At 55.9% G+C, this 25,749-nt stretch overlaps 1 protein-coding gene across 10 annotated transcripts in view; it reads right to left on the bottom strand.

Annotated features, from left to right (window-relative positions):
* PRKAG2 (protein kinase AMP-activated non-catalytic subunit gamma 2) overlaps positions 1 to 25,749 on the bottom strand; it is a 276,868-nt gene that overhangs the window by 169,170 nt on the left and 81,949 nt on the right. For 9 of the 10 annotated variants that reach the window (XM_060305086.2, XM_030854266.3, XM_030854267.3 and 6 more), the window contains exon 3: positions 22,235 to 22,514. In XM_060305086.2, coding sequence (XP_060161069.1) covers positions 22,235 to 22,514 — 280 coding nt within the window. Of the gene's footprint in view, positions 1 to 22,234; positions 22,515 to 25,749 lie in introns of those variants that run through there. The other variant, XM_060305089.2, reaches the window with a different exon arrangement.

Genomic DNA, 25,749 nt, shown 5'->3' with positions numbered 1-25,749 from the left:
ACTATTATTCAGCCACAAAAAGGAACGAGGTACTGACACATGCTACAACGTGGGTAAATCTTCAAAATGATATGCTGGGTGAGAGAAGTAAGACACAGAAGGCCACGTTTTGTATGATTCCATTTATATGAAAAGTCCAGAACAGGCAAATCTACAGAGACAGAAAGCAGATGAGCCAGGAGCTGGGTGGAGAGTGACAGCTACTGGTATGAGGTTTCTGTTTGGGGTGATGAAAACGTTCTGGAACACAAGAGTTAAATTAAGCCATAACAGATACTAGAGGAAAATATAGGTGAATCCTACAATCTGGGTTTAGGGACAGGCTGTCTACTGATGCCTAAGTGCTCACTGTACTGTTGAAGGACCATCTCCATGTCTCTTGAGAATTGTCTGTTCATGTCTTTTGCCATATATCACCTCAAAGATATCATTTTTTACAGCTATCTAATACTCCACTGTGTGGATACACCTTCTTTATCTAATCCAACTACTCTCCTGTACGTAAGCGTATTTCTAGTACGTCTGCCAAGAAGGCTTAGAAGCCATGACATCTCCGTTGCAATGAGCACACTTTGGATCTTATTTCTAAATACTTTTCACCACTGAAAGTAACAAGGGCTCTTTGGAGAAATGGCTGATTCAGGGACTGTGGCAGGGAAAGCACAAGATGAGGCGGGACGGTTTTGTTGCACCAGAAAATAAGAAGTGCTTACAGCATGCTGGGGGCAGACACGGGACACAGGGGCCAGCCTGAAGGGGCTCCTGCTGGCCAACAGGACAATTGGAGCATCAAAACATGAAAATGACAGACTGAAACCTGCTGAATAAAATATGAACCCATGAGTATGTACCTACGTACATACATAAGGAGAAAAGGAAAATTTCTTCCTTAGTAGAAATTCCAACCAATCAACGTAGAATTAGTGATAATATCAGAAAATCACCTTGGCAACCACCGTTGTAATAATTCAGGAAGAATAAATGACTGATGCTAAAACTAGCAAGTGAAAGCTTGATGAGAAAGAAGGTATTTAAATGATTCTAAATGTAGCTCCCCATGAAATATTTATCGCTTATAAAGGGAAAAGTAATAACTTTCCTAACTGGGACAGACACCTCCCTTAACCAAGCAATCAGTTAGTGTCATCCAGAATGGGTCAGCGTGACATCAAGTGCTCCCCGCTGTGATGCCAGGACAGGACGCCAGACGCACGGCCCTCCTGCCCAACCAGCTGACCTGAATCGAATCCCGAGGAAACGTCAGATGAGCCCAGAGTGAAGGACGGTCTACACAGTAACTGGCCTGTGCAGTCTTGAAAAATGTCACAAAGACAGGATTGAAGGCGGCTCCAGATCAAGAGGGACCGAGGAGAAAGGACCACCAAACACAGCACGTGATGGGGGCTTCCTGTTCCAAAAATGTCACTGAGACACTTTGTGAACCGAGAATAAAGTCTGCAGCTCAGTGAACGTGGTTGTATTAATGTTAATTTCCCGGTTTTGATAATTAAACCGTAGTGAGGAGAATGTCCCTGTTTTTATGAAATGTGCACTGAAGTACTTAGGGGTCAGGGGACATTATGACTGCAACTTCTTCCCGATGGTTCAGATTTCATATAAACACACACAAATGTATGTGTACTGAGAAGGGGGGGTGAACATAAGCAAATGTGGTAACAAAATGTTAACACTGGGGCATCTGGATGAAAGGTATGTGAGAATTCTTTGTACTGTCTTTGCAACTTTTATGTAAGTTTGAAATTGTCAAAATAAAATCTTATTTTTAAAGAGGAATTAAGAAGTGATCCAAGCAAGAATGCAGCGTTTGCTAGGACCTCCTTTTACTGCGTCCTGTGGTAGAATCATCGCCCAAGCAGCCCTTAGAGGACTAGAGAGCTCTACAATTTGCTGAGGGAAAGGAGATGTTTTTCTGTGCCTTCTCCCAAATAATAAGAATAATTGCTGACCCCTGCAGCCCGGCCCAGCCTGGGGCCCACATCGGCTCCTTTGGGGGCGTCTGCGTGGTGGCCAGCAGAGGGCACTCTCCCCGGGGACCACACTGGGTGCCAGGCCACATACCTCTGCAATGTGCTGGCTGAACTTTTCAGGAAACTTGGAGGCCACACATACTTTTCCTTTCTTTGCGGGCAGGCAAGATGAGTCACGTTTTTCTGAAGTCTGCGCAGCCCCAGGATTCAGACCTGACCAGCTGCCCGGACGCAGAGGGCTCCGGCCTGGGCTGGGGAGTGCAGGGCCCAGCGCCCTCAGCCTCAGGACCAGGAGGCGGAGCACGGGCAAGCAGGGAGCACCTCCCTCAACCAGGCACAGGGCAGAACGCACACGACTCTGGATCGCATGACATCTGGGGACAGACCCAGGGCCGCTGGTACAAGTGGCCTCGAGCAGCCCCAGCGGCCCGCGTCCTCTCCCACCTCACGGGCTGCCTCACCCCGAGCCCAGAACCCGCCCTCCAGCCCCGAGCACCCGTTCGTCAGTTCAACCACTCTGTCCTGCCTTCCCTCAAACGGCCACTGACCGCGGGACGTCGGGGCGGGAACTGAGGGCAGGGGCAACGCCTGCGCGGCCGCCTGCGACAGGAGTTGGTACAGCTTCCCCAGAGGCACGCATGAGATGCAAACTGGTGGGATGCAATTCAGAGATGCTCTTGGGACCAACATCCACAACCAGGGAAGGGGAAGGAGTCGGCCAGGGGCGAAGGTGAGGGGCCACACAGACCCGGCGAGCGCCCTACAGAAAGCTCGGGAGCGGGGACAGCCCTGGGAGCCGTCGGGAGTGGGGTTAGGGGCCGGTCCTTTACAGCTGCTCACTGACAAGCTGCGGGGCGCAGGCCGGCTCAGGAAGGGCCATGGCACTATGACAGGTGCCTCTGTTAGTGGCACGGTCAGCAGCTCGGGGACCGAGCCCCTCACTCCTGAGGGGGCTCTGCAGGCAGCACGGCATCCGTCACTAAGGTGTTCGGAGCAGAGGGCCTGGAGGTGGGGCGAGTTTGGCGTCTTCCAGGACCAGGCGGGCAGGAGGCTGGTGGTCATGAGAGGCTGCGGTCAGAGCCAGCCAAGGGCCAGAGCGTGGAGGGGTGGCGAGACTTCAGATTTTAACTTGAGCATGTTGGGGAGGCACTGAAAGGTCGAAGAGGGGACAAGATGGCCAGATTTGTTCAAACAGAGGCCAATCCTGTGGGCCACCTGTTTGTTTTTTTTAAAAAAATATATATTTATTTATTTTTGGCTGCGTTGCGTCTTCGTTGCTGCACGTGGGCTTTCTTGTTTTTAGTCGCAGCGAGCGGAGGCTCCTTTTCGTTGCGGTGCACAGGCCTCTCATTAAGGTGGCTTCTCTTGTTGCGGAGCACGGGCTCTAGGCGCGGGGTCTTCAGTAGTTGTGGCACGCAGGCTCAGTAGTTGTGGTGCACGGGCTTAGGTGCTCCCCGGCACGTGGGCTCTTCCCGGACCAGGGCTCGAACCTGTGTCCCCTGCACTGGCAGGTGGATTCTTAACCACTGCGCCACCAGGGAAGCCCCGGCCACCTGCTTTTATAAATAAAGATTTATTGGAACACAGTTTACATTTGTCTGTGGCTGAGTCGTGGCAGCAGAGACCAGGTGGACCAGAAACCCAAAAACATCTACCACCTGGCCTTCTATAGGAAGAGTTTGTCGACCCTGCTTTAAAAGACCCCTCTCCTTGCATCACCTCCCAGGCAGCAAGGTGGCTCCCACGGGGCCCGAGAGCCCTGAGACCTTCCGCAGCTCTCACCTCCACGTTCACAGCACTCAGCTTCTTGGCTGGGTACGCATCTTTTGCATCAGTGATAAATGTCTGTGCATCACCTGTATGTGCCCAGAGGCTAGGCCAGGGGGCTTCCAGGCCCCCCAGGCAGGAGCCATAGGCCTCGGGATCCCGCCTGTGTCAGGACTGGCATCCCCATCTCCCCCATACTGCCCCCCCGAACCTCGCACTGGGGTCCCGTGTGAGCCACGCCGTCTCTGCACGTCACTGTGTTCATCAGGGGAGGACAGCCACACAGACCAAGAGTCCCAAAGACACGCTGATTTATAGAAGAAAATGTGCAGAAGGAAAGAAAGTCAGGCCCAGGCTAGAGGACCTGCAAAGGTGGAGAGTGAAAAAGGTGAGTGACATCTGCCGGGGAGAAGCAGGAGGCTGCCTGTCCTAGCGCGGGACTGGGCGGGGGGAGAGATTTAGGGGGTTCCCGCGTGTTGTGGGGTGAAACTCCCTGCTGGCCACCCACGCGCAGCTTCTAGGAAGCGGTCAGGTCACCTTTTCTCCCCATGCATCTCCTCCCAGGGGCCTCTCCACCTCCCCGGCCCCGGGGCCTTCTCTAGAGCACAAGCAGAACGGGCCGTGTGCAGGTATGAAAACGGCACTCAGTGAGCATCGAACACAGGGATCTGCACGTGACAGAATCTGTGGGCTGGGCCGGACGTCAAGGACGTCCTGCTAGAGACGATTCCTGTGAGTGGAGCTGCCCTAAGAGCCTCTGCTTCTGGTGCCCTGAAAGGTTTCCTGTCACCGTGGTGCTGCGGGGGAAGGGGTGCCTGGACGAGTCTGCTCTTGCATCCCAGGCACCAGGGCACATACATCACCCAGCGGCATTCACGGGGGCTGGCACCTTGCTGTTGGCCCCCATTCCCACGCCTCACCTGCCCCTGCCCTGCTTGGTGCACAGGGGGCTGACTGCAGCTGCGGTGCCCGGGCTCCCCTCTCGGCTGGCCTCTGGCTGGGGGGAGGGCCAGGCCTCGCACAGCATCTCTGGCCCCCAATATTGCCAGCCAGACAGCTCCCACCGGGACATCCCTGCGTGCCCCCCTCCACCGCCTCCCCCCCCCGCTGCCCTCCTCCTCCTTTCCCACGAGGGACACGGGGGGTCGGCACCAATCCCCGGCTGGCTTCCCACTCTTGCTTGGCTTTTCAGATCCTCCCTCGCCTTTAGAACCGTATCATCACTCAGTTCCATCTGTTTTAAATAGAGTGGCTCCATCCTGCTGGTCACAGAAACGGCCTCCTAACACGAGAAGACTGGTGTCAGCGTGGAGGTTCTGCAGGGTTACCAGCCTCGAGGTCCAGACCCAAGTGCTGGGGACTAAATCACTGAGTCTGACCCTGCTCTAGACTCCGGGGGACGGGCCCTGTCGAGGCTCACAGGCTGTGCTGTGGCCCCGGTCCGGTTCCGGGGTGAGTAGAGGCAGGAGGTTCTCGCCCCGGGGTGCCCTTGGCATGTGAATTGAAGACTTGGAGGCTCCTAATTAAAATCTTAAAAGCCCAAGTCCATTCCTCCACACACAGTACAAAACCCTTGGCATTTTATGGGAAAGCAGACTTCTATTTGAAAAATAAACTTCAGTTGCTGGGAGAGAAAAGAAGAGCTGTCTGCGATCTAACACAGAGATAGTGTGAAAGGACAGAAGTTTTACAAGTTCAGTAAACCTCGCTGGGAAACTCATTCGCATTTCAAGCAGCTCTCATTACATCCTCTGCTCCAGACCCACAGCTCCGGAGCGGGGGTTTAAAGAACCGAGATGTAAATGACCTAGCCCAGAATCGTAGTCATTCGCGATGGAAGGTTAGTATTTTAATTTAACTACGAACGGAAAATTAAATATACTTGGGGTGTTCAAAGTACACACGACCTCGGTCACGGTTGTGAGTTGGTCTTAGGAACAGTTCAAATGTCTACCGTTCCTCATTCCTTGCAAAGTCCCGACGCCTCTTTGCACCACCCCACTGACTCTCCGTGCCCTGAAGTTCCCAGCCAGACTCTCTCCGCAGGCGTTCCCAGGCCCATCGTGCTGTTTATGACCATCTAGGGTGGTATTTTCCAAAGAGCACGCACACACCCCACGCCTGCCCCATCATGCAACCAACTGTGTGGGTCAGATAAAGCGTGCTCTTACAACCAACGAGGGTCGGACTGAAAATAGCACACGTAGGCCAGGGTAAACACTGTTTCATGAGAAATGGCTGGATTACGGCATACAATGCATTTCTGACCGTGGGCTGCAGTCAAAGACGTTTCGGGTCACCGCTGCAATGACGCTTCGTGGCCTCGTGTGAACGCCCCGTGCTGTACGTTGCCCTCGCTGGGCTGCTGCCACTCCCCAGAGCCCAGGGTACGTGCAGCACCTTCTCCTCTTGGCCTGTCCTACAGACACCACACGGTCGTGACTGAGAGTAGCCCGTGGTGTCATCATAGTAGGTTGCTGTCCAAGTCAGCGATTTTCAACACTGTTTTTTCCAGTAGGACAAAGATAACGTCCTAGTGCCCAGGGGGGCTGACTTCTGGCAGCTGCGATCACTCGGGGCGGACAGCTGTCTCAGTAGGACAAGATGCCAGTTCTTGCTCAGAGGAGGGTCAGCTAGCAAAATACCACCGTCTCAACCCAGGAGCCAACAACACATGATCCAAAAGAAAGCATCTGTCACATCTTTTTTTTTTTTTTTTTTTAAGAATCGCTATTAACTTTTACTTTATTTTATTTTATGTTGGCCGCACCAAGGCATGCGGGATCTTAGCTCCCAGATCAGGGATCGAACCCATGCCCCCTGCAGTGGAAGCTCAGAGTCCTAACCACTGGACCGCCAGGAATTCCCTCGCATCTGGTTTTGATGCTAGAAGCCCCTTCTCATTTATATGCTTATATGTGTCAACTACCCCCAGAGGATGTAGCCCTGAACTTCTATAATGTACATCTTAGTTGGAATACCTTTGCCAGAACCTTCCCTGAGAGCTGGTTTGGGTCTGAGGGTGGCAGGAAAAGGGCACTGCAGCTCTTGGACCAGGAGCCCATGGAGGAAGAGGACAGAAAAAGCAGCTCCAGGGTCCTCGGAATAACCCACCCCTTTCCCACGTGACGCGGGCCAGCCCTTGTCTTGCAGGTGAGGATGGCGTCCATCCTTCATCCAGACCCACGGGCACATCCAGACTCGTTCTCAGCCCAGAGCCGGTGCTCTTCTCAGGCAGGGAGACCAGCCAGGGGCCTCGCTGCTGAGGTTCTGCCTGGCACTGGGGAGGAAGAGCATGGAGGTCAGCGTGTGAAGAGCCGGACACACGCTTTTCTCAAAGACAGAAGGTGACGGGAGCACGTCACAAGGGGCCACCTACTGGGCAGAAACAAAATAAGTTACACCCGAGAGCTCCGGCAGGTCGCTCGAGGCAGGAACAATCAGGCAAGGCTTTCTGGAGAACGCAGGGCGAGAGGAGGTCTCAAAGGAGGTGGGAGACGGTCGTAACTGCTCTCCAGGTCTATTCCAGGGGCGCCGGCTGGTCCCCTACTTCTGTGTCCAGCATCTCTCTCTGTACAGTCGCCAGACTGATCGCTCCCAAGAGCAAGTGATTCCCTCACCAGCACCTTCCGACGGATCACTCAGTGAGACCCTGGGATCCTGTACGACCACCCCTCCCTCCCTCTCCCTCCCCACTTGGCTCTAGCCGTGCTAGCTGCTCCCTGAAGGCCTGGAGGCTGCCGCTGCCTCAGGACATCTGCACTGCTCTCCCCTCTGCCGGGCACGCCCTGCCCCACACCCCTGCCCGGCCACACCTGGCTCCATCCCGCGCCTGCTCAGATGCCTCCGAAGCAGCTTTCCTGACGGTCCTACGTGAAAGCGCACCCCTCCAACCCTCATCCCTTCGCCTTCGTTTTTCTTGGAGCCGCACAGCGGTTCTGTCTCTCATCGCCTCCCCTCCCCCCCAGCAGAATGCAGTCCCACAAGCGCAGGGACTCAGCAGTTCGAGGCTGTGTTCCCAGTACCCGGGATCACAGCAGGCTCCCATTAAGCACCCACTAGACGAATATTCCCCCCTTTAAAAGGCTGCGTCAGGCTGGTCAGGGGTGAGGCCCGACCCTGCTCCGTAGTCCAGGGCACTGAAGGTGAACATGGAGACCCAGGCAGGGACAGCGGGTCCTGCCTTGCCCCCGGGCAGGCTCAGCACGTGGGGCTATATCGCCCTCTAGCGGCCACTCGGCAGCAAAGCCAGAGAAGCCCCCGGAGTTTCGAGGGGCCTGTTACCAGGGCCCGGGGGACGCAGAGCTGCGCGCTCACCCGCACACCTTCCTGTGGGAAATCAGATTCAAAGAAACATTCAGAATAGAAGGGTGAAAGGGGGACACATATCACCTCATCTTGTCTTGAATGTGGGAGAGATTTAACGCGGACATCCTGCCTCTGCTCTGTGGTTCCCGGTGGACCAGCTGCCCCAGGACTTTGCACAGAGTGGGGACGGCCACCCCTTCAGAGCCTCAAGTCGTCGAAGGCTAGGTGGCAGCTTTTCGAAAGTAAGCAAACAAACAAAAAGGAAACTAAGTGGAAGGAGCCGTACAGAGAAAACACAGAAAAATTGAATTTACAGGAGGCAGGACTCAGACCTAAGACCTCGCCCAAAGGTGGCCTGATAACCTTGCTTATTCACTTGGTCGAGGGAGAACGGGACTGGCACACATCATGCGGCTTTTATGCGGCTTCATCTGCACTTCGCATTTCCTCCCCAGAGACTCCTCCTCTGGCTCAGTCGTGGTCACTTAACAGAGAAGGCTCCCTGGCCACTGCCCCGCCCCAGACCGCCCTGCCCCCATCTGTCCCTTTACCTGCTGTTACCCCTGATAGCACGGGGGTGAGGGGATTAAAGTCTGTCTGCGCTCCAGTCCTCCCCCCACCCAGCCCTGGGTCTGGAATATTCCAGGTTAGTTCTTCCAGTTTTGCCTGAATCGCGCCATCCGAAGGAACTTCACCTCCGTCACCAAGGAGACGTGTAAATTAGTTAGGATGTTTTAGCGGCATTATAACAGAAACAGAAACATATAACTTAAAAGAGACTAAACTACCAGGACGTTTATTACCTAAAATAACGAGCTCCGTGATGCCAGTTCCATGAAGATTACCTTCCTACCTGTCTGCCCCGCCGTCCTCTGTGTTGGCCCCGGTCACAAGATGGACCATGTGGCCCGGAAACCACGGCCTCACACCGCAGACAGAGGAAGGAGGGGGATCAGTCCTCCGGCGGCACCTCTTTTTGTTGAAGGGGAGGCACCTTTTCTCTGATCCCTCGCAGAGCTCCTCTTGTGTTTTGCTGGCTCCCCCTGAGCCCGGTGAAGTGGAAGCCAGGCATGTCCCCAAACGGGGAAGGGGCGTTAGATCATCTGTAACTCGTGCCCAGGGGCTGGGCCCTGGGTGAAGCCAGGTTCTGTCATGAAGAAAGAGGGGGAGTGGCTGCCGGGCAGCCGTCAGAGCCTCCTGGTGAGGGACAGACTGTGCACACAGATCCGTGTAATGAACTTGGGGAAGGAAAGCCAAGGGACGGGGTTTGGGGGCAGAAGAGGAAAAAGGAGGTCGCTGCACACGGCAGCCGAGGGCCGCACGGCCACCCGGCCACCCGCCTGCCTCTCCTGAGCTGAAGACGACCTTTGCACCCGGCAGGAGACACTCCTAAGGATGGGCCCAGAGGATGCAGGCTCAGGTACCTGACAGCACTGACACAGCGGAGCACCGCGCTCTAAAACACACACATATGCGTAGGGACCAGCCAGGCGCAGAAAGATGGTGCTGGTAGCTCCCCAGGGCCCCACACAGGAGCCACCACTGAGAGCTAACTCAGGGAGGTCAGAGGGCAGGTCAGCTCTTCTCAGGAGCAAACTCCAGGGCGTCCTCGGGAAAGGGGTGAGTCCAGCTTTGCTGAGCACCCACTGCGTTCGGGGCAGAGCAGCTCCCATGTGTCCATTCGCTACTGAGCTCTGGGACGTAGAGCAAGTCCCTCCCTGCCCGGGGACAAACAGCTGCCTTGCGGGGAGGCCAGAGGCCAACGCCGGCTCTGGGCTTGCAGAGCGGACCTGAGCCCCACCTTCGAGCCCCCGGGAACTTGTGGGAGCCGCAGGGAAGGCACGACACCTGGGCTTTACGGCACACAGGAGACTGAGATGCATACGAGTCCCCGAGCCCTCCAGAGAGGCCGGAGGGCTGACTCGGGGGATGGCTGTTCTGGGGGGTTCAGATGGCCTCGTTGGGGCCATGAGGACAGATGGGACGTGTCCCCCCGGAGCAAAACCCCAGCAGTAGAGTGGAGGACAGAAGCCATCACAGAGGTGGACACCAGCTCATGCCCTGCCCCGTCACACCTGCCCCTGCATCATCTCTGCTCCACCTGTAAATGCGCCCAGGTCTCTCCTACCGTGAAGCAAACAAGGCAACGCCTTAGCTTCCATTTAGTCCTGTCCACCCGCCTCTGCTGGGACGGGCCCACTTCTGCCACAGTGAGGAATGAGCCTTGGGTCCTCAGCGGTGTGACCTCAACAGGGACTGTGCTCGCGGCACAGCCCCCACGCGGAAGGCAGCAGGCCCGGCCGCCTTCCCTACGAGGCCCCAGATCCGGCTGCTGGGCCGGATCTGCACCTGCACCTGCACCACCGCGGCTTTCTCTGCCTCTTGCCTCCAGCTGCAGATGAAAGACCTCTGAGCTGCCCGGAACCGTCTTAGGCAGAAGCCCTGAACGCTCACTGCCTTTGGTGGACACCTCATCACGTGGTCCCAGAGCAGCCTCAGGGAGGGGCTGGGAGAGGCAGGGAGCCCGGGCTGTGGACGAGCTCGGAGGTCCCACCACACGCTTCTTGCTTCCTTCCCTGCTGCCCAAACGCTGTGAAAGAAGGCCAGTCTCTCTGACTCCCGCCCGGCCTCCCACTCAGGCCTCAGCCCCTAACACGGCTTCTTTCCCTTCCCGGCTACCCGACCTGCTCTCTCGAAAATCACCAATGATTTCGAGGTCAGATGTCGAGGAACTGGCAGCAGCTGGACGGCCTCACAGCCGGCCTTCCCTCCCCATCTGGGAAGAGTGGGGGGCATCTGAGCCACACGGCACCCTCCCTCACTGACCATACTCTTGCGATGGAGGACAGATCACAGGCCAAGCTTGCTCCATGGATCTCAGCCTCCCATCTGTTAAACGGCATCACTTTCCCATGGAAGGTCCCTGTACCGGTTTCCTGCTGCCTGTACCAGGGCACCACAAACCAGGTACATCAGAAATGGGTTCCCTCACGGTCTGAAATCGAGGTGTCAGCAGGGCCGTGCCCCTTCCTTGCCTCTTCCTGCTTCTGGTGGTTGCTGGCAACCCTTGGGTCGCAGACCCATCACTCCGGTCTCTACCTCTGTCGTCACGTGATGCTCTCCCTGTGTGTCTCTGTGTTCCCATCACCATCTTCTCATAAAGCACCAGTCATAATGGGTTAGGCGCCCACCCTACTCTAGTGTGACTTTATCTTAACTAATTACACCATCGATGAGTTCATTTTCAGATAAGGTCACAATCAGAGATGCTGGGGGGTAGGACTTCAACATATCTTTGTTGAGGGGACACAATTAAACCCATAAGTTATTAGAAGGATTAAATGAAACTTGTGTGTCTTTAAAATCCACCTAACGTTGTCTGAAATCAGTTCTTTGTCTTGCTTAGTTCCCCCAACAAGCCCTGGCCTGATAACTTGCCTTGAATTCCTACATGACCCCTGCATTCCTGACCCGCTAACTTGAAGCTGACTACGACCTTGTGGGCTGGGATCAGGTGCCTTCCTAACATTGGAGGACGATTCTTTCCATAATGGTCTGAGTGTCTGATGCGTGCAGAGCCTACGGGCAGCCAATGCACCTGCAGGAACTGTACCGAACGGCAATTTCACACTCAACTTCATCTCCTTCTGTGACGCCACGTGAGTAGCGGTACGACGGCAAACCCAAACGGAGCACCCAGCCTACACCAACATCTTCTGGAGAGAAGAGAGATTCTGTCATCACCTCTCATACAAGCTCAGCGGAGGGTGGGGAAGCGGCGGGCTGAACCCCGGAAGGCTTTGTTCTCGAATATCACTCATGCAAACAACAGCATGTGTCAAAATCCATCTCCTTTTTCTGGGGGTGGGAAGGAGCCTGTAGGAAAGCTCTCGTCAACAGCAGACCTTCTGGAGGAAGTGATGGTGGGTGGGACACTGGGAGGGGGGAGGGGGGAGGGGGGAAGTGAGGCCCACACGTAACACACTTTCCAGAAAACCGTCTCCTCCTCCCAGTGTCAGGAATTTTCACCCTTTGGGTGGTTTGCATTTGATTCTCTTCTAAGCCAGGTCTCTGCGGGTTGTCTGAGGGCAGTGTCGGAGCCGCTGCAGCCCAGATGCTCGCTAACCCCCACCTGTAGCATCCCAGGACCAGGAGCGCAGCCGAGCCTCTGCTGGACACAGACTCTGAGACGAAACAGTCACAGGGGAAGGAAAGGGCCCAGGATTTCCCTGAGAACCTCAGGCTGACCAGAGAGCTGGTGGACTGGCTTAGAATAGCCAGCGTTTGGCCAGTGGTGCCCCAGGGCGGCCAGGCCTGTTAGAGAGATGGAAAAGCTCCTGCATTGGGTGGGTGAGAGCCACGGCCAGAGACCTCCTGCCCCTCCTGAGACGTCCAGCAAGACGGTTACCCTGAAAGGTAACCCACAGGACAAGGTGCCTCTAGTGCTGAAGCCGGGACCTCCCTCTGTCCCCAGGGGTCTGGTGATGGGCCTTATTTTGAGTATCATCAGGTTAGACAGCCACGGAGGAGAAGGGACAGACCTGCGTGGGCACTGATGCCTCAGTGTGTCCAGCAAGTCAGGGGTCAACCCTACGGAGCCACACTGGGATGGGCAGGGTGTCCTGCAGTCCTCCGTGGCCTGACTCTAATCACCGGGCCGCAGAGGGAGAAAAAGAGGAAGAGGATCTAAGTTGAAAACATACTCTCTATTAAAGTGTTTCACCCTCCACACTACACTAGGAGTCGAAGCAGAAAAACCACTAACTGTCTCCAAACCTCACCGTGTGGTTGGCGAGGTCCCGTTGGAAGGACACGGCTTCGCACCGAGGGCAGAGGGAGGTGAGTTAGCTGCTGCGGCCCAAACGGTGAGCTGAGCTGAAGGTGGAGCCCCGATCGGCCTTGGGCACCGTGGTTAAGTCTGTGCCACATCTCCGCCCAGACTCACGGTTGTGCATTTCTACCAACGCGGCTTCATCCTCAACTTCTGACCCCAAACATGACTGGCCCAAAGAGATCTCTTTACAAAGAGAAAATCTGACTTCCAAAGACCAAACCTGCCCGTCACCAAGAGTATTAGAGAATAGATATGGCTGTGAAGGCAGTTCTCAAAGAAGACTTTCAAAACTAAGAGACATTAGTGTTCCTCATCGCGGAAGGAAGAATAAACGGTCCAGAGTTTGCACAGAGACGAGCTTCCTCCCCGTCTTGCCATGCCCGAGGGGCCCAGATTAGGGGGCTCGGGCCCGGTCGTCTTTCGCATCAGCCGTACCCCAGCCCCACTGCACGAATCACCGCCTGACCGCCTTGTCACGCTTCCAGCGCTCTTCCCGGAAGGAAGCCGCACCCCATGCACCTGCAGTCACGCTTCCAGCGCTCTTCCCGGAAGGAAGCCGCACCCCATGCACCTGCAGTCACGCTTCCAGCGCTCTTCCCAGAAGGAAGCCGCACCCCGTGCACCTGCGGGCTCGCGCGTCCTCGGAGCCCGAGTCACCAGGCTCTCTGATACTCAGCTGCGCAGCTAGAAAATCACTCTTTGGGACTAAGCCAAAACCAGGTCTTTGCTTCCGAGGGTAACGTAAACGCTCCCGAGAGAAACATCTCCCTTTGAACAAGATGTGTACCTCTCTGTCCTCCCGAGAGTCTGAACAGCAGCCTGGGAGAGAAAACCTTGACCCCCCCCACCCCCCACCCCGGAAGAAGACGGAAATTCTACAAATGTCCGGGAAGCTGAAATCTGGGATAAAATGACTAACCTTGAAGGGTTCGTCAGGTGAGAGAACAGACGTGTTCTCAATTCCCTGTCGAGCAAGGCTGTACACAGACCCTGTGAACCTTGCCCAGTTCCAGAAGCAGATTCAGGGAAGTCCAAGTTACGTTCTTGAAATTCACAGGCTGCCTCATTCCACAGAGGAAGTGAGGTGCTTTACAAGGAGACACAGGACACACCCGGATGCTCTAGGGTAACAGCAGGCAGAACTGACACCCTGACAGGCCGCCCCTCCGCCATGGGGCACGTGACCTGGGGAGGAGGGTCTCACGTGTACGGACCCCCTGAAACCATCCACCTGGCTGGGCCCACACCCGTGGCCACCCCGTGGCTCCCCTGGCTGCGGCTGGAGGATGATCTGAGCGCTCCCAGGCATTCCTGTGCTGAGTTTATTCCAGGAGACAGCAGGCCCTGCGCCAGCGGAGGCCAGGAGGAAGGTCCCGGGGACCCTGAGCTCAGGGGAGGCCCTCCCGCCTGTGTCCGTGGCTGCTAGAAGGCACTGGGAAAGCATGGACTCCCTGGAAGCACGAAGCAGGACAAGTGCTTGTCTGTCCAGGTACAGGGCTTGTAGGGGCCTGGGCGGGAAGATGGAAGGGGGAATCAGACAGGCCTGTCGGGAGCCACATGGGGTCTGATGCTAACCTTCTCGGGGGGGAAAGGATGAGGCCTGGTGGTGGGCGGATGTCCATGAAAACTAGTAGCAGCTGGAGGGCTGCACGCAGCAGGAATCGGGTGTGAGGTGCGGGCGCCCTCTCGTGTGAAGGTCGGGGGGAAACCTCTGCTGGTGGAGCCCCCGACTTGGGCTGGGGAAGGAGCTTTCATTCCTTTGGTTTCTCTCCTGAGCTTTGCTGCTTTTATCCGGCCTGCAAGGATGGGCAATGCCTTGTATTCGGAGCTGGAGGAAGCCTTGCACAGTAGGGCACTGTAGGTAAAAGCGGACACCACGTGGGTTCAAATCCTGGTTCTGCCACTTAGCAGTGCGGCCTTTGCTCAGTGACTCAGCCCCTCTGGGCCTCAGTTTCTGCTTTGATGAAAATGGTCAAAATCTGACGTCATGGAGTTTTTATGCAGATTAAAATAACCATCGATGTTAACACATCAGGGAAACTCATGTTTTAAGTGCAGACTCCTGGAACTCCGGTACGGAGCTCGCCAGTTTAGGCAGCAGGAGCAGGCACTGGAGGTAACAGGGGGCCTTTGCTTAGTGCTTCCAAGACTTACGCACACAACTGACTTCCCACTCCACCCACTCGGCAGGTGGGTCGCACAGGAAACGGAATAAACTATTAAGCCGGGACGTGAGGGGCCAGGGAAGGTTTGTGGTTACAGGAGGGAAACGAGGTGAAGGACATCTCTTAAGGAAAAGTTAGGGAAGAAATAGTATGGTAAGAAATAAAGGGCAAGATACAGGTGTTTTCAATCACCCCTGGAGCCTCTCTTCTGTTACCATTTCCCTACATCTGGCTCTGATAGAGAGCAGGCAAATACAGGTTATGCAAACAGAGACAGGGTATCACTGAGCTGGGAGGGATTTGCGCGCCCAGAGAACTGACAAGGATCCTCCTTTCAAATCCTGGAGGACCGGCAGGGGTGGGAGTGGGGAGGTGGTGGGATGGTGGTGTTTGCTGGTAGCTACGCTTTTGCATGAATCCAAGGAGAGCCTCTGGGCCTGTAGTCTCAACAGAGCGGCTCATCCAGAGAGGCTGTGCTTCCCCGTGGGTGCGTCCCGGCACCCGGAGTAGAAGTCTGCCTGGAGAAAGTGTCCCCCTCACCCACGTGGACCTGCATGGTCACCTTTCTCCTGGAGTCGGTGGCTGCCGGGCTGCAGAACGGCCTCAGTCATCGTGCTGAGCCGGAGTGGGACGCTGGACGCTGCCGGACGCTGTGCGCAGGCGACGTGATTGTGGCCCGCCTGGCCGTCTCTCGGTTCTGTCTGCAAGGGACGGCCCTCCAGCGCAACCTCCTGGCTTCCTTTGGTTTTGGTTCCAAATTTTATTTCAGAATCTCCTGGAGCTTCATCAACACTCTCACTTTCTGGCCGACCAGCTGGCCTGCTGTCTTCTACCGTGTGAAGATAGCATCCTTCTCTCACCCCATCTTCTTCTGGCTGAAGTGCAGGATTTCTCGGTCAGTGCCCGGGCTGCTGCTGGGCTCCCTGATCCTGTCTGGTCTGACATCATCATCAGCAACCGGGAAGTCAATTCTTGTGCAGATGGTTGCCACCCAGGGTTCCCATGGCAACGACACCCTGGCTGGTAGAATACAGACCGTCTCTTTGCGCTTTTTTTCTACCTCACGCAATTATCATGCGGTCAGTTCCATTCCTCCTGTTCCTGGTGTCCACCCTCTCGCTCGTGTTCTCGCTGCACCGGCACTTGGGGCCGATGAGGGACCACAGACCCGGCCCGAGTGATCCCAGCACCCGGGCTCACACCGTGGCCCGGAAGTCACTTGCCTTCTTTTTCATCCTATTTGCTGTGCCTGAGAACTGTCCTTGTGAACATCCCAACCCTCCGGAAGCACCGGCACTGGGCCTGGGAAGCGGTGACCTACGCCAGCATCTGTCTGCACTCCGGCATCTTGGTGCACAGCAGCCCCAAGCCGAGAAAGGCCCCGAAGAAGAGGCTTCGGCGAGCCCTGGGCAAGGAGCAGTTTGTCTTGAGTTACCGGTATCAATGACCTCTATCACTGGACAAGCCCACGGGTGGCAAGAATGCACAAGGTTTGGGGCTCTGTCCTTCTCTCTCTTCATTTCCTGCTTTTTTGCCTACCCTTCGTACGCCCCCATTAATTCTTTTTCCACCCCTCTCTGTTTCTGCCAACCGTTCCAGTGGTCCTGGTCTCTGGTCTGCGTCCCAAGCCACCTTGGACTAGGATGGTGGCCGCATTTCCTCACAGGCCTTTCTCACTGTCTACACAAGCAGCCCTCATAATATTCTCCCAGCTTCATTTTGGTCCGTTCTCCCTTTACAGAGACCTGTAATGGTTGTCGGCCGTCTCTGTGGTCAACCTAAAGTTTTGTTTCTTTTTAAATGGTGACGTAGGTTGTCCTCATACCATCACCCCACCATCAACGGGCCTCCTCGTCCCTGCTGCGCTCTCAGAGCCCAGTCTCTCTACTTCAGCTCAGGAAAGCTTCTTTCTGTCTCCCCGCACGCTCTTCCCTGCAGCCTGTGGTCTTTTGGCCCATCTGGAGCTTCCTTCTGTCCTCTCTCTGCCGTTCTTTTCCGTCCCCTTCTTTTGCGCCCTGCTTAAGACCAATTCCACCCGTGGAGCCTTTTCAGTTTGGTCCCATGAGAGTCTGAGGGCGTATATGAGTTTTGTGCCGTGACAGGTCCTGTCCTCGATTCTGTGTGTTTGCTGTATGTTGCGTTAAAAGGAATTGTCTGACGTGGAAATGCTTTTAGGTATTGGCCAACAGAAGATGGAGAAAGCAAAAAAAGTAAATTTGCTACAGTTCTCAATTTTGAGAATCTTGCTTTTCCTGTCCGCTCGCCCAGGAAGTGGACCCTGCGTGCGGACACCTAGAGATTGGTCTCCAGGGTAACCTGGGATACAGGTTAGTTAGCAACCCAGAGTGTGTGCAAAAGGGTCCACTGGATGTGGGAAGAGAAGTGTGGCAACTTTAATTTCTCTTTATTTTGATCTCTTCCTTTAAATTAATTTTTTGGGGTGTTTTATGATGTACATAATGTATTCGTAGAGTATTACAAGCACGTAAGTAAAATAAAGGAACGTGCATACGGCAGAGAAAAACAATGCTCGCGTTCGATGCACTTCGAACGTGCATAGCAGACACTGATTATTATCAATGATTAGGGAGCAAAGCTTAGTAACGTGAACTTCAGTCCTTCTTGAGGTCCTGCCTTGCTGACTACGCAAGATTGTTTTTGCTTTTAAAAAGACTTTCATCTTATTATTTGCAGTTCAAGAACATACTGACGTGCACTTCCCTTTCCTCATCTACAAAGGCAAAGTCGTCCTCAATCAAGTTGTAAAAAATCTTTTGGAGATAAGATTTGCTGTTTTCTGGAAGCTTCTACTGCCACATGGTCACGTAAGACTTCTTGGGAACTAGACAAGGCGTAAACATGTTCTACTCTGTGGGTCACGTGGTCTCGGATAGCTCAACAGCTCAAGTCTGCTGCTACGTGTGAAAACAGCCGCAGGGGAAAGAAACAAGGGCGTGACTGTGTCTCAGTGATTCAGGGACACAAATTAATAAAGGATTCAGGCTGGATTTTGTCCCAGGCTGGAGAATGCCGACCACTGTATCAGACGAGGAGGCTGTATAGAAGGTTATTGCTTTGATTGGGGTGGCCGACCCTGATCCCCTAAGGGAATAGGTTTGCTACTAACAGCGGGCCTGGGAGGAGTGTGACGAACACCCCAGAGTCCCCAAGACGTGTCTTGAATCAACACGCCACTGGGCCCGGAGACCAGAGGAAGGCTACAGCCGCTCCATACAAGCAGCCCCTCCAAGAGGTAGGGTCCTTCTAGAACAGAGGGCTGGTTTTCCTACCCGGGCACAGAGCCCCAGCCAGCCTGGGTACTCGCTGGTCCTGGGACCAGACTAGCATCTGGAACTGTAGCCTCCATCCGTATTACCTCTCTTGTTCTTGAAGTGTCTGAAGACTGAATCATCTCCCTTTCCTTTATTTCCCTTTGAAAATGACTGTGCTCAGAATTTCTGTCTTCCCTCTTTCTTTCCCCTAATACTAGAAGGCAGTGTTTACCAAGCTTGAGTGTCACCCGAGGGGTTGGCTGCAGGCGGAACTGATGACAGAACTGACATAGATTCTATGTCATCGTGTAGGCTGAAAGGCACCGGATAGAAGGACACGGTGCAGACAGCACTGGAGGAGACATGGGAATTTCATTACTTGAAGATGGAGGACTCCGTCCGTCACGCTGACATCCTTAGTGGTGACGCCTGGACATGATGCTGGGGAAGTAGCAAGGCCTCTAACCCCTGTGTGTAGGGTGACTGGACCGAGTTCAACGAGGGAATCTTCGTAAAAGTGGGAGGCTGTGTGTGCACACACGCTGGGTGGTGGACGAGGAGGGTGTTACGGGCGCCTGCAGAGCTGCCAACTGCGCCTCTTCTCCAGGAACTTCTGCTCGCTTCCCGGGTGGGTTCTTGGTTCCTTTGCTTTTGCCGCGTGATCCTGCCTCCCAGCCCCCCAGTAACCGACTGGTTCAGAGATCCCAACTGGGCTAATCAGAGATCCCATAATGAGGAGGCTGGAATGGTAACTGGAGAGACACGAACACTAGGAATTCTCTGGATGTCCATGAATTCTTCCTGCCAAGCTCCCCAGAACCAGCCTGGCTCCTTCCCTTTCTGAGTCCTGAGCGTTCAGCTCTTCTTTGAATTCTGTAAATACACCCAGATCCTTCCAATAAATTGTCTTCCTTGTTTTAAAAAAAAGAGGGGGTGGGGAAAGTAAAAGGATGGGGACCAAAGATGGATTCAGAAACCAGGCTAGAAACGTATCCCTTAATGCCCCTCATACACATTTGGTTCTAAGATTTCCAGCAGGCAACGCAGACAGGGAAAATTGGGTCGTTACGTGATCGGTGTCCATCATAGACAGAAACAATCGAGTTGCTCAGAAGCACAGCTATTCTTGGTACCGAGACAGGAAATTTCTCCCAGGGGGCTCGTGTGACAAATGGCATCTTCACGACATCTTTCCAACGGACACAGCGGGTTTCACAGGCAGCTGCTTACCCAGACCCGCCATACAGGCCGCTGACGTTACTCTCAAGCTCGATCTTGTGAAATCAGCTCTGGGGCAGTGGGAGCAGTATGTGGTCTGGGCACGTTGACCCGGGCGTAGATTCAGGCAGGAAAAGCAGATAGATTGTATGCCCTCCACGCCAGCCTCACAGCAAGCCCAGTGAAAAAGTCAGGTGGCGGCTAGGACCTGAGGGGAGAACCCCGTGGAGTAGAGCACACACGCCGCCTGGACACAGACTCAGACCTTCCTGCTTCATCAGCAGGCTGGGCAGGGTTGGTTTCCCACGTCCTCGGGGAAGGTCAAGGACCTGGGCTCGGTGATTCAAGGGCAACAGCACAGGCTACTGTCCTGGGTCCAGGACACCCGCTCCCAGACAGCTTCTCTGAAGAAGCCGAGCCCCCGCCCTGACCTAATCAACGCGTCTTTACAAGAAGCCCAGTCACTCCGCTGGTCTTCTTGAGCCCCGCCTACGGCTACCCAGCCAGACAGCAGAGAAGCCTTAACTAGCCACACCTTGCTGCACAGCACCTAACAAGACACACCTCTGCAGCTGGGCGCTTTCTAGCACACTGAGTGGCCTTTAAAAACACTGACCGGAAAAGGGCAGCACGGACTCCTGCTTCCCGGGAAGCTGAACATCTGGCCCATCTTCAGGACCCAGCATCCCACCTGCTGGCTCCCCCAGGCCTCCCAGACCCCATATCTTGGCTGCCCCTTTCTGCCTTCAGGAATGATCCTGGTCCTGGGACTGCCCTGCTGGTCCAGTGGTTGAGACTCTGCGCTTCCACTGCAGAGGGCATGGGTTCCATCCCTGGTCAGGGAACTAAGATCCCGCATGCCACGCAGCACAGCAAAAAAAACACCAAGAGATGACCCTGGTCTTAACAGAATGACCACCCTACACCCACAAGTCCTGCACCTCCCCAGCCAGGGACATGAATTGCAGATCTTGGCTTTCAATGTAACCTGGGTCCCCCCCCAAATTCATGTCCTTCCAGGAACCACAGAAAGCGAACTTATTTGGAAATAGGGTCATTGCAGATGTAATTAGTTAGGAGGAGGTCATCCTGAAGTAGCGTGGCCCTCAATCCAAAATGACCATTGTCCTTAGAAGAGAAGACGCAGAAGCACACAGACACAGACACAGACAGACACACGGCGGGAGAGGGCCATGTGACAGCGACGGTGACGCAGAGACTGGCGTGCTGCTTCCACAAGCCAAGGAGCACCCAGGACCGCCAGCAACGCTAGGAGCTAAGAGAAAGGCCTGGGACAGATTCTCCCCTAGACTCTTCGGGGGGACCATGGCCCTGCTGACGTCTTGATTTTGGTTTCTGGCCTCTGGCACTGAGAGAATAAATTTCTGTTGTTTAAGCCACCCAGCTTGGGGTACTTTGTAATGGCTGCCCCAGGAAATTCATACAACCTAGTTCTGTTGTAAGCAACCCAGGCGCAATGCCACCTGTGGGGAAACAGGACACCTGGTGAAGGTCTGGTCTGACATCCCCTCCCCTCTGAGAGGTGGTGTGTGATGGCATATTTGAGAATTTCAGGGTCCCTGTCCAGGAAACTGGGGATGCTCTCTAGGGTGTTGGGATGTCAGTGCTAGGACACACCTCCCTATCTGGCTTCATATCTAAGTTCCTAACTGCACGTCACCCGTACTGTCTGCGTGAGGACCACCTTGTCCTGTGACATGTGTACACTTACACATGAGTTCAGTCATCATGGGGATGCCTTTAGGGGTGCTAGGAACGATACCCCAAACCACCGAAAAAAATTAAAGAAGAAAGATCCCCACACTTTCCTTACAAGTCACGGAGACTGAAACTGCGCTTGGGCTGGCCTTGCAGATAGAGTAATAGCTCCAGTCTACAGGTCCTGCAAATACAACCGGGAGAGAAAGGAGGCGCGATGCCCAAGGGCAAGCTTGTTTTCCAAATCATTGTATTCTTGATAGGAACTTCCTATGTCATCAGAAAGAGTCGCAAAAAAGGGGGAGATGCACTAAGACACGGGAAAGGTGAAAATAAACTCCATCTACTTTATGGTTTCCCTGGCGTATTTCTAGATACGATCAACGGTGCTCAGTGGAGAATGTTTTATCCTTAGATCACAAACACTCATGAGCCTAAAGAACTCTCTCTGAAACATACATCTGCTTCCCCTGTTTCTGTAGCAAATCAACCCCACCTACCCAGGGCCTGGGACAGAAAAAGTCAGCATGTGCTAGAAACAGGTTCACTCAAATCCCCCAAACGCCGTAAGCCCTGGGGGCCGCCGCACACGGCAGATCAGAGAAAGCGCTGGGCCGTCTGGCCCCAGGCGTGGGTTGCTGCTGATTCCCAGAGAAGGCTGGAGGCTAGCGTTCCACGTGGCTGTCCTCACAGCCATACTGTGAGTATCGGGGTATTTACATTAACCCCACAAGCCACGCCATACTGGGTGGATTAGTGCAGGGATAAAGCGACAGGTGGAGACACGTTGCGCTGGAGATAAATCTGTTCCTGGGGGACAGACCAGACGCACACGCTCAGCACCATCGGTAGCAGCCACCCGGCCAGCTCTGGTGTCCCTGCAGGTGGCCTCGCGGCCAAGCGGCTGTGAGCAGCCCCCTGGCAGCCCTGCACCCACCTGAACAACAGTCATCAGTGCCTTACTTTTTCTGGAGCGGGAGAAGAACCGGATGCCCCCGGGCGAGGTAGACGGGTTGGAGTTGGGGGAAGATTCTTTGGACGAGGAACGGAAGATTCCGCTGAAGCTCATGCGGCGGGGGGAGCGCGGCGGGGACTCCTGGTAGGAGAACGGGAACACGGTTTTGGGGGAGCCGGGGCTGGTCTTGGGCCTCACGGGAGCAGACACGGGGCTGGAGGGCCGGTGCTGGGGGCCTCTGGAGAAGAAGCCTTTGGAGGGGCTGCCTGAGCCGAAGGGGCTGTCCACCTGCAGACAGACAAGACAGACAGACGGACGGGTGAGGTCACTCAGAGCCTGTGCCTGCCCTCCCACTGTCCCCCATCACCCAGCTGCTGCCACGACACCTGGCCCGAGAAACAGCCCCACGCTCTTCCACAGACAGAGGCGGCCCAGGGGAAGGACCGGACCCCGGGACGACCCACCCACAGGCCGGGCCGCAGCATCCAGGAGCCCACTGGCCCCCACCCGGTTCTCTGGAAGGGTCTTCTGGAGGTGGGGGAGGACAGCCATGCAGCCGAGAAGGCTCGAAACACGGCACCTGCCCCCTGCGTCCTATTTGCGGCCCCGTCTCCTGGCCTTCACTCCTTAAGACCTCGTGCCTGTCCTGCTCGAAGTCTGACTACAGATCTGATCTCTCTGATCCGAAAGACAGTGGGCCCAGGGCTCCATCCTGAGGGGACCCTGGCGTGGGAAGTGATGAGGTTTTCACCTCCAAGCAGCTTCGGCGCTGGAGTAATGGGGGTTGCAGGCAGAGGCCGGGAAGAAAGCAAACAAGGCTGCAAAGCTCTGAGGCTCACTTCGGCGATGGCTTGAAATTGTAGTGACGGTTTCAAAACTCACTGGACTCAGGGAATTTCGAACGTGTCCTGCTGGCGGGTGTAGCAGTTGGCGCTCCCACCTGAGTGCCTGGGCCTGACCCGCTCGCCTCTGGGCCACCCTGGAGGTTACGTAGACTCCCTAAGCCTCCGTCTCCTCCTGCGTGAAATGAGGGGCCGTACCTGCCCCTCAGGGCTGTCTGAAGGGGCATCGGGCAGACCTGACGCACAGGAACTGTACTCTGTACATGACCTGCTGCCGTCCCGCGGGTAAGCCTGCAACACAGGAGCCAGAAGGGCCTCGGGGCCCACCCAGCTCTGCAGCAGAAAAGGAAAAAACGACGTGTCCCCTGGGCTCTGGGGCAAGCATGAGGCCTGGCAGGGGTCGTGCAGCACACTGAGACCCTGGGCTCCGCACGGCAGGTGACGACCGGTGCACTGCGCACAGGGCAGAGGCAGTCTCCGTGCCTCTATCCACTGGGGTGCCTGCCTGGACCTGGGACCCCTGTGAGCTCATCCACCACTAGAGGGAGCCCCCGAGCTGGGCTTGAGGTCCCTTAAAGGAAGTGATGCCCTGTGGGGACCCTCAACCGCACGCCCCCTTCTCCCTGAGACCCTCCACCCTGCGTTAAAGGACCAGTGTGGCCAAGGCGGGGAGGGGTGCAGAGGCTGGCCCCGTGCCAGTCCCCTCGCCGAGTGGGAATCTGAGGCAGAGGCCGAGCTTCCCCAGAGCCATATAACTCAGGCTCTCCTCCTTATGGAGAAGTTCAGGGTTTTCTTTTGCTAACCATTTGGTGTGAATAGCATTGAGATCCTCTGCCTCTAGAGTACTGGGTTCAGCCACTACCAACCGGCCTATGGGACTCAGGCTTCCTCGGGCTTTTCTGCATCCTAAGAGTAATGAACACAGAGCTTTTGGAGCGGTGGGAGGCGTGTGCCTGTGGACGTGGGGGTGGGGCGTAGGGCCAGCAGGCCCAGGGGTGGAGGAAGACCCCACGGCAGGGTGGTACGTGTCAGGGTTGGGGACAAAGATACAGGAGTCTGAATCCCAGCTCAGTTTCCAGCAGTGACAAGTGACCTACGTGTCAGTGTTCTCATGTATCCAATGGGGACACTAGGCCGACTCGCAGGGTCGTCAAGATGACAGGATATACACAAGGGAAGCACCTGCCACACAGATACACAGCACGTGTACACAGCAGGTACGTGTACATGATGGTACACGGCAGGTACGTCTGGGAGGTCAGCCCTCACTGTCACGAATTCGCTACAAAGAGACCCTTGGTAGACGTGGAGAGTCGGGGAGGCTGGGCTGATTTACGGAAAGACTCCACGTGGGGTGAGAACCTGACCCTCCTTTGAGGGGGAACCACAGAGCTCTTCAGCACGGGGGCCAGGGGGACATGGTCATTTAGGGCAGACGTTCTAGTGGCCTGTCACCATCACCCTCTGGGTGCCGCTGAGCCCGGAGCTCAGAGAGAGCGCTGGCTGGAGGCTGAGGGAAGGCCCCAAAGCTGGTAAGTGGTGGGCGGGACCTCAGGCCCACGGCCTTGACCCTCACACCATTCACCTCCCGAGAAAAGCAGAAACGGTCACGTGAAACGGAAGAGGAGTCAAGGTCAAGCTTGAAGGCAGAGGGAGGGAGTCACGGTAGAAGGCCAGCCCCGCTGCTGCCCCATCCCCTCCACACTGCACAGTGAGCTCTGCCTAGGGAGGAGGGATTGCTGAGCAAAGCTGACGCTCACTGCACGCAGGGAACAAGATGTGGGCAAGGATGGGGTCCCCGCGAGACCCTGGAGAACAGCAGGCAAGACAGGGCTGCCCTGAGAGTGGCCCAGACAGGGAGAAATTTTAGAGGGAGACACTGCCCATCACGGGGCCCTGAAGCAGGGAAGGCGCTGAAAGCTGACGGGCTGTGGACAGGCCGATGGGCAGAGGTGTCCCAGGGTCGGGGGGAGAGAGGAGCTGGAGCCGGGAGGACAGACAGACAGCCACTCACTTGGGCCACCGCGGACGGGTCACCGGGGCAGGTTGAGCCAAATGGCAGTCTCGAAGGGCCTGGGTGCCGGTTTGAACCTTACCTGGCGGGCAAGGGGAGCCCTAGGATTCTCCGACTAGGACTGATTCCAATTCCGGGCTCAGAACTGCAGGCCAAAAGGGCCAGGCACTCAGCCATCGGGCTTCAGGAGGGGGCTCCAGAAAGCAGGCCCTCTCCCCACACGGCCAGACAGCGGTGGCTGTGGCCCATCCCGGCCTTGTCCCCCGTGTCTCCCGCCCTGACCCTGGCGAGGGGGCGGTGGCGCTGAGCCCCCGGGTCTGCTTCCTGTAGGTTGGGAGGGGTGGCGTGGGTATCGCCATGATCGCAGCCATTGGGGACAGAGCCCGCGCCTCTTAGCAAGCTGCAGTAAACTGACACCTTGCTAAACATAAGGGCACGCCTCCCGAGGCGTGAACGAAGGGCCCAGAGCCTCCCGAGTGCCTGCCGGCTCTGCAGAGCTACGCGGCGGGCTCTCAGGCCTCCGCGAGCAGAGCTTCCAGGCCCACCTCTGTCTGCCACCGCAGGGAGGGCCGCGGGGGCTAGGGCCAGGCCACCCGGTGCTTGGTCTCAGCCCCGAGGATGCAGGAAAGCGAAGAGGAGGGTTGCACGTGTGAAGGTGAGCGAGGGG

Source organism: Globicephala melas, chromosome 9 (genome assembly GCF_963455315.2).
Source record: "Globicephala melas chromosome 9, mGloMel1.2, whole genome shotgun sequence".
Classification (NCBI taxonomy): Eukaryota; Metazoa; Chordata; class Mammalia; order Artiodactyla; family Delphinidae; genus Globicephala; species Globicephala melas.
The sequence above is the reverse complement of the archived record's forward strand: the minus strand, read 5'-3'. Positions and strand labels throughout refer to the sequence as shown.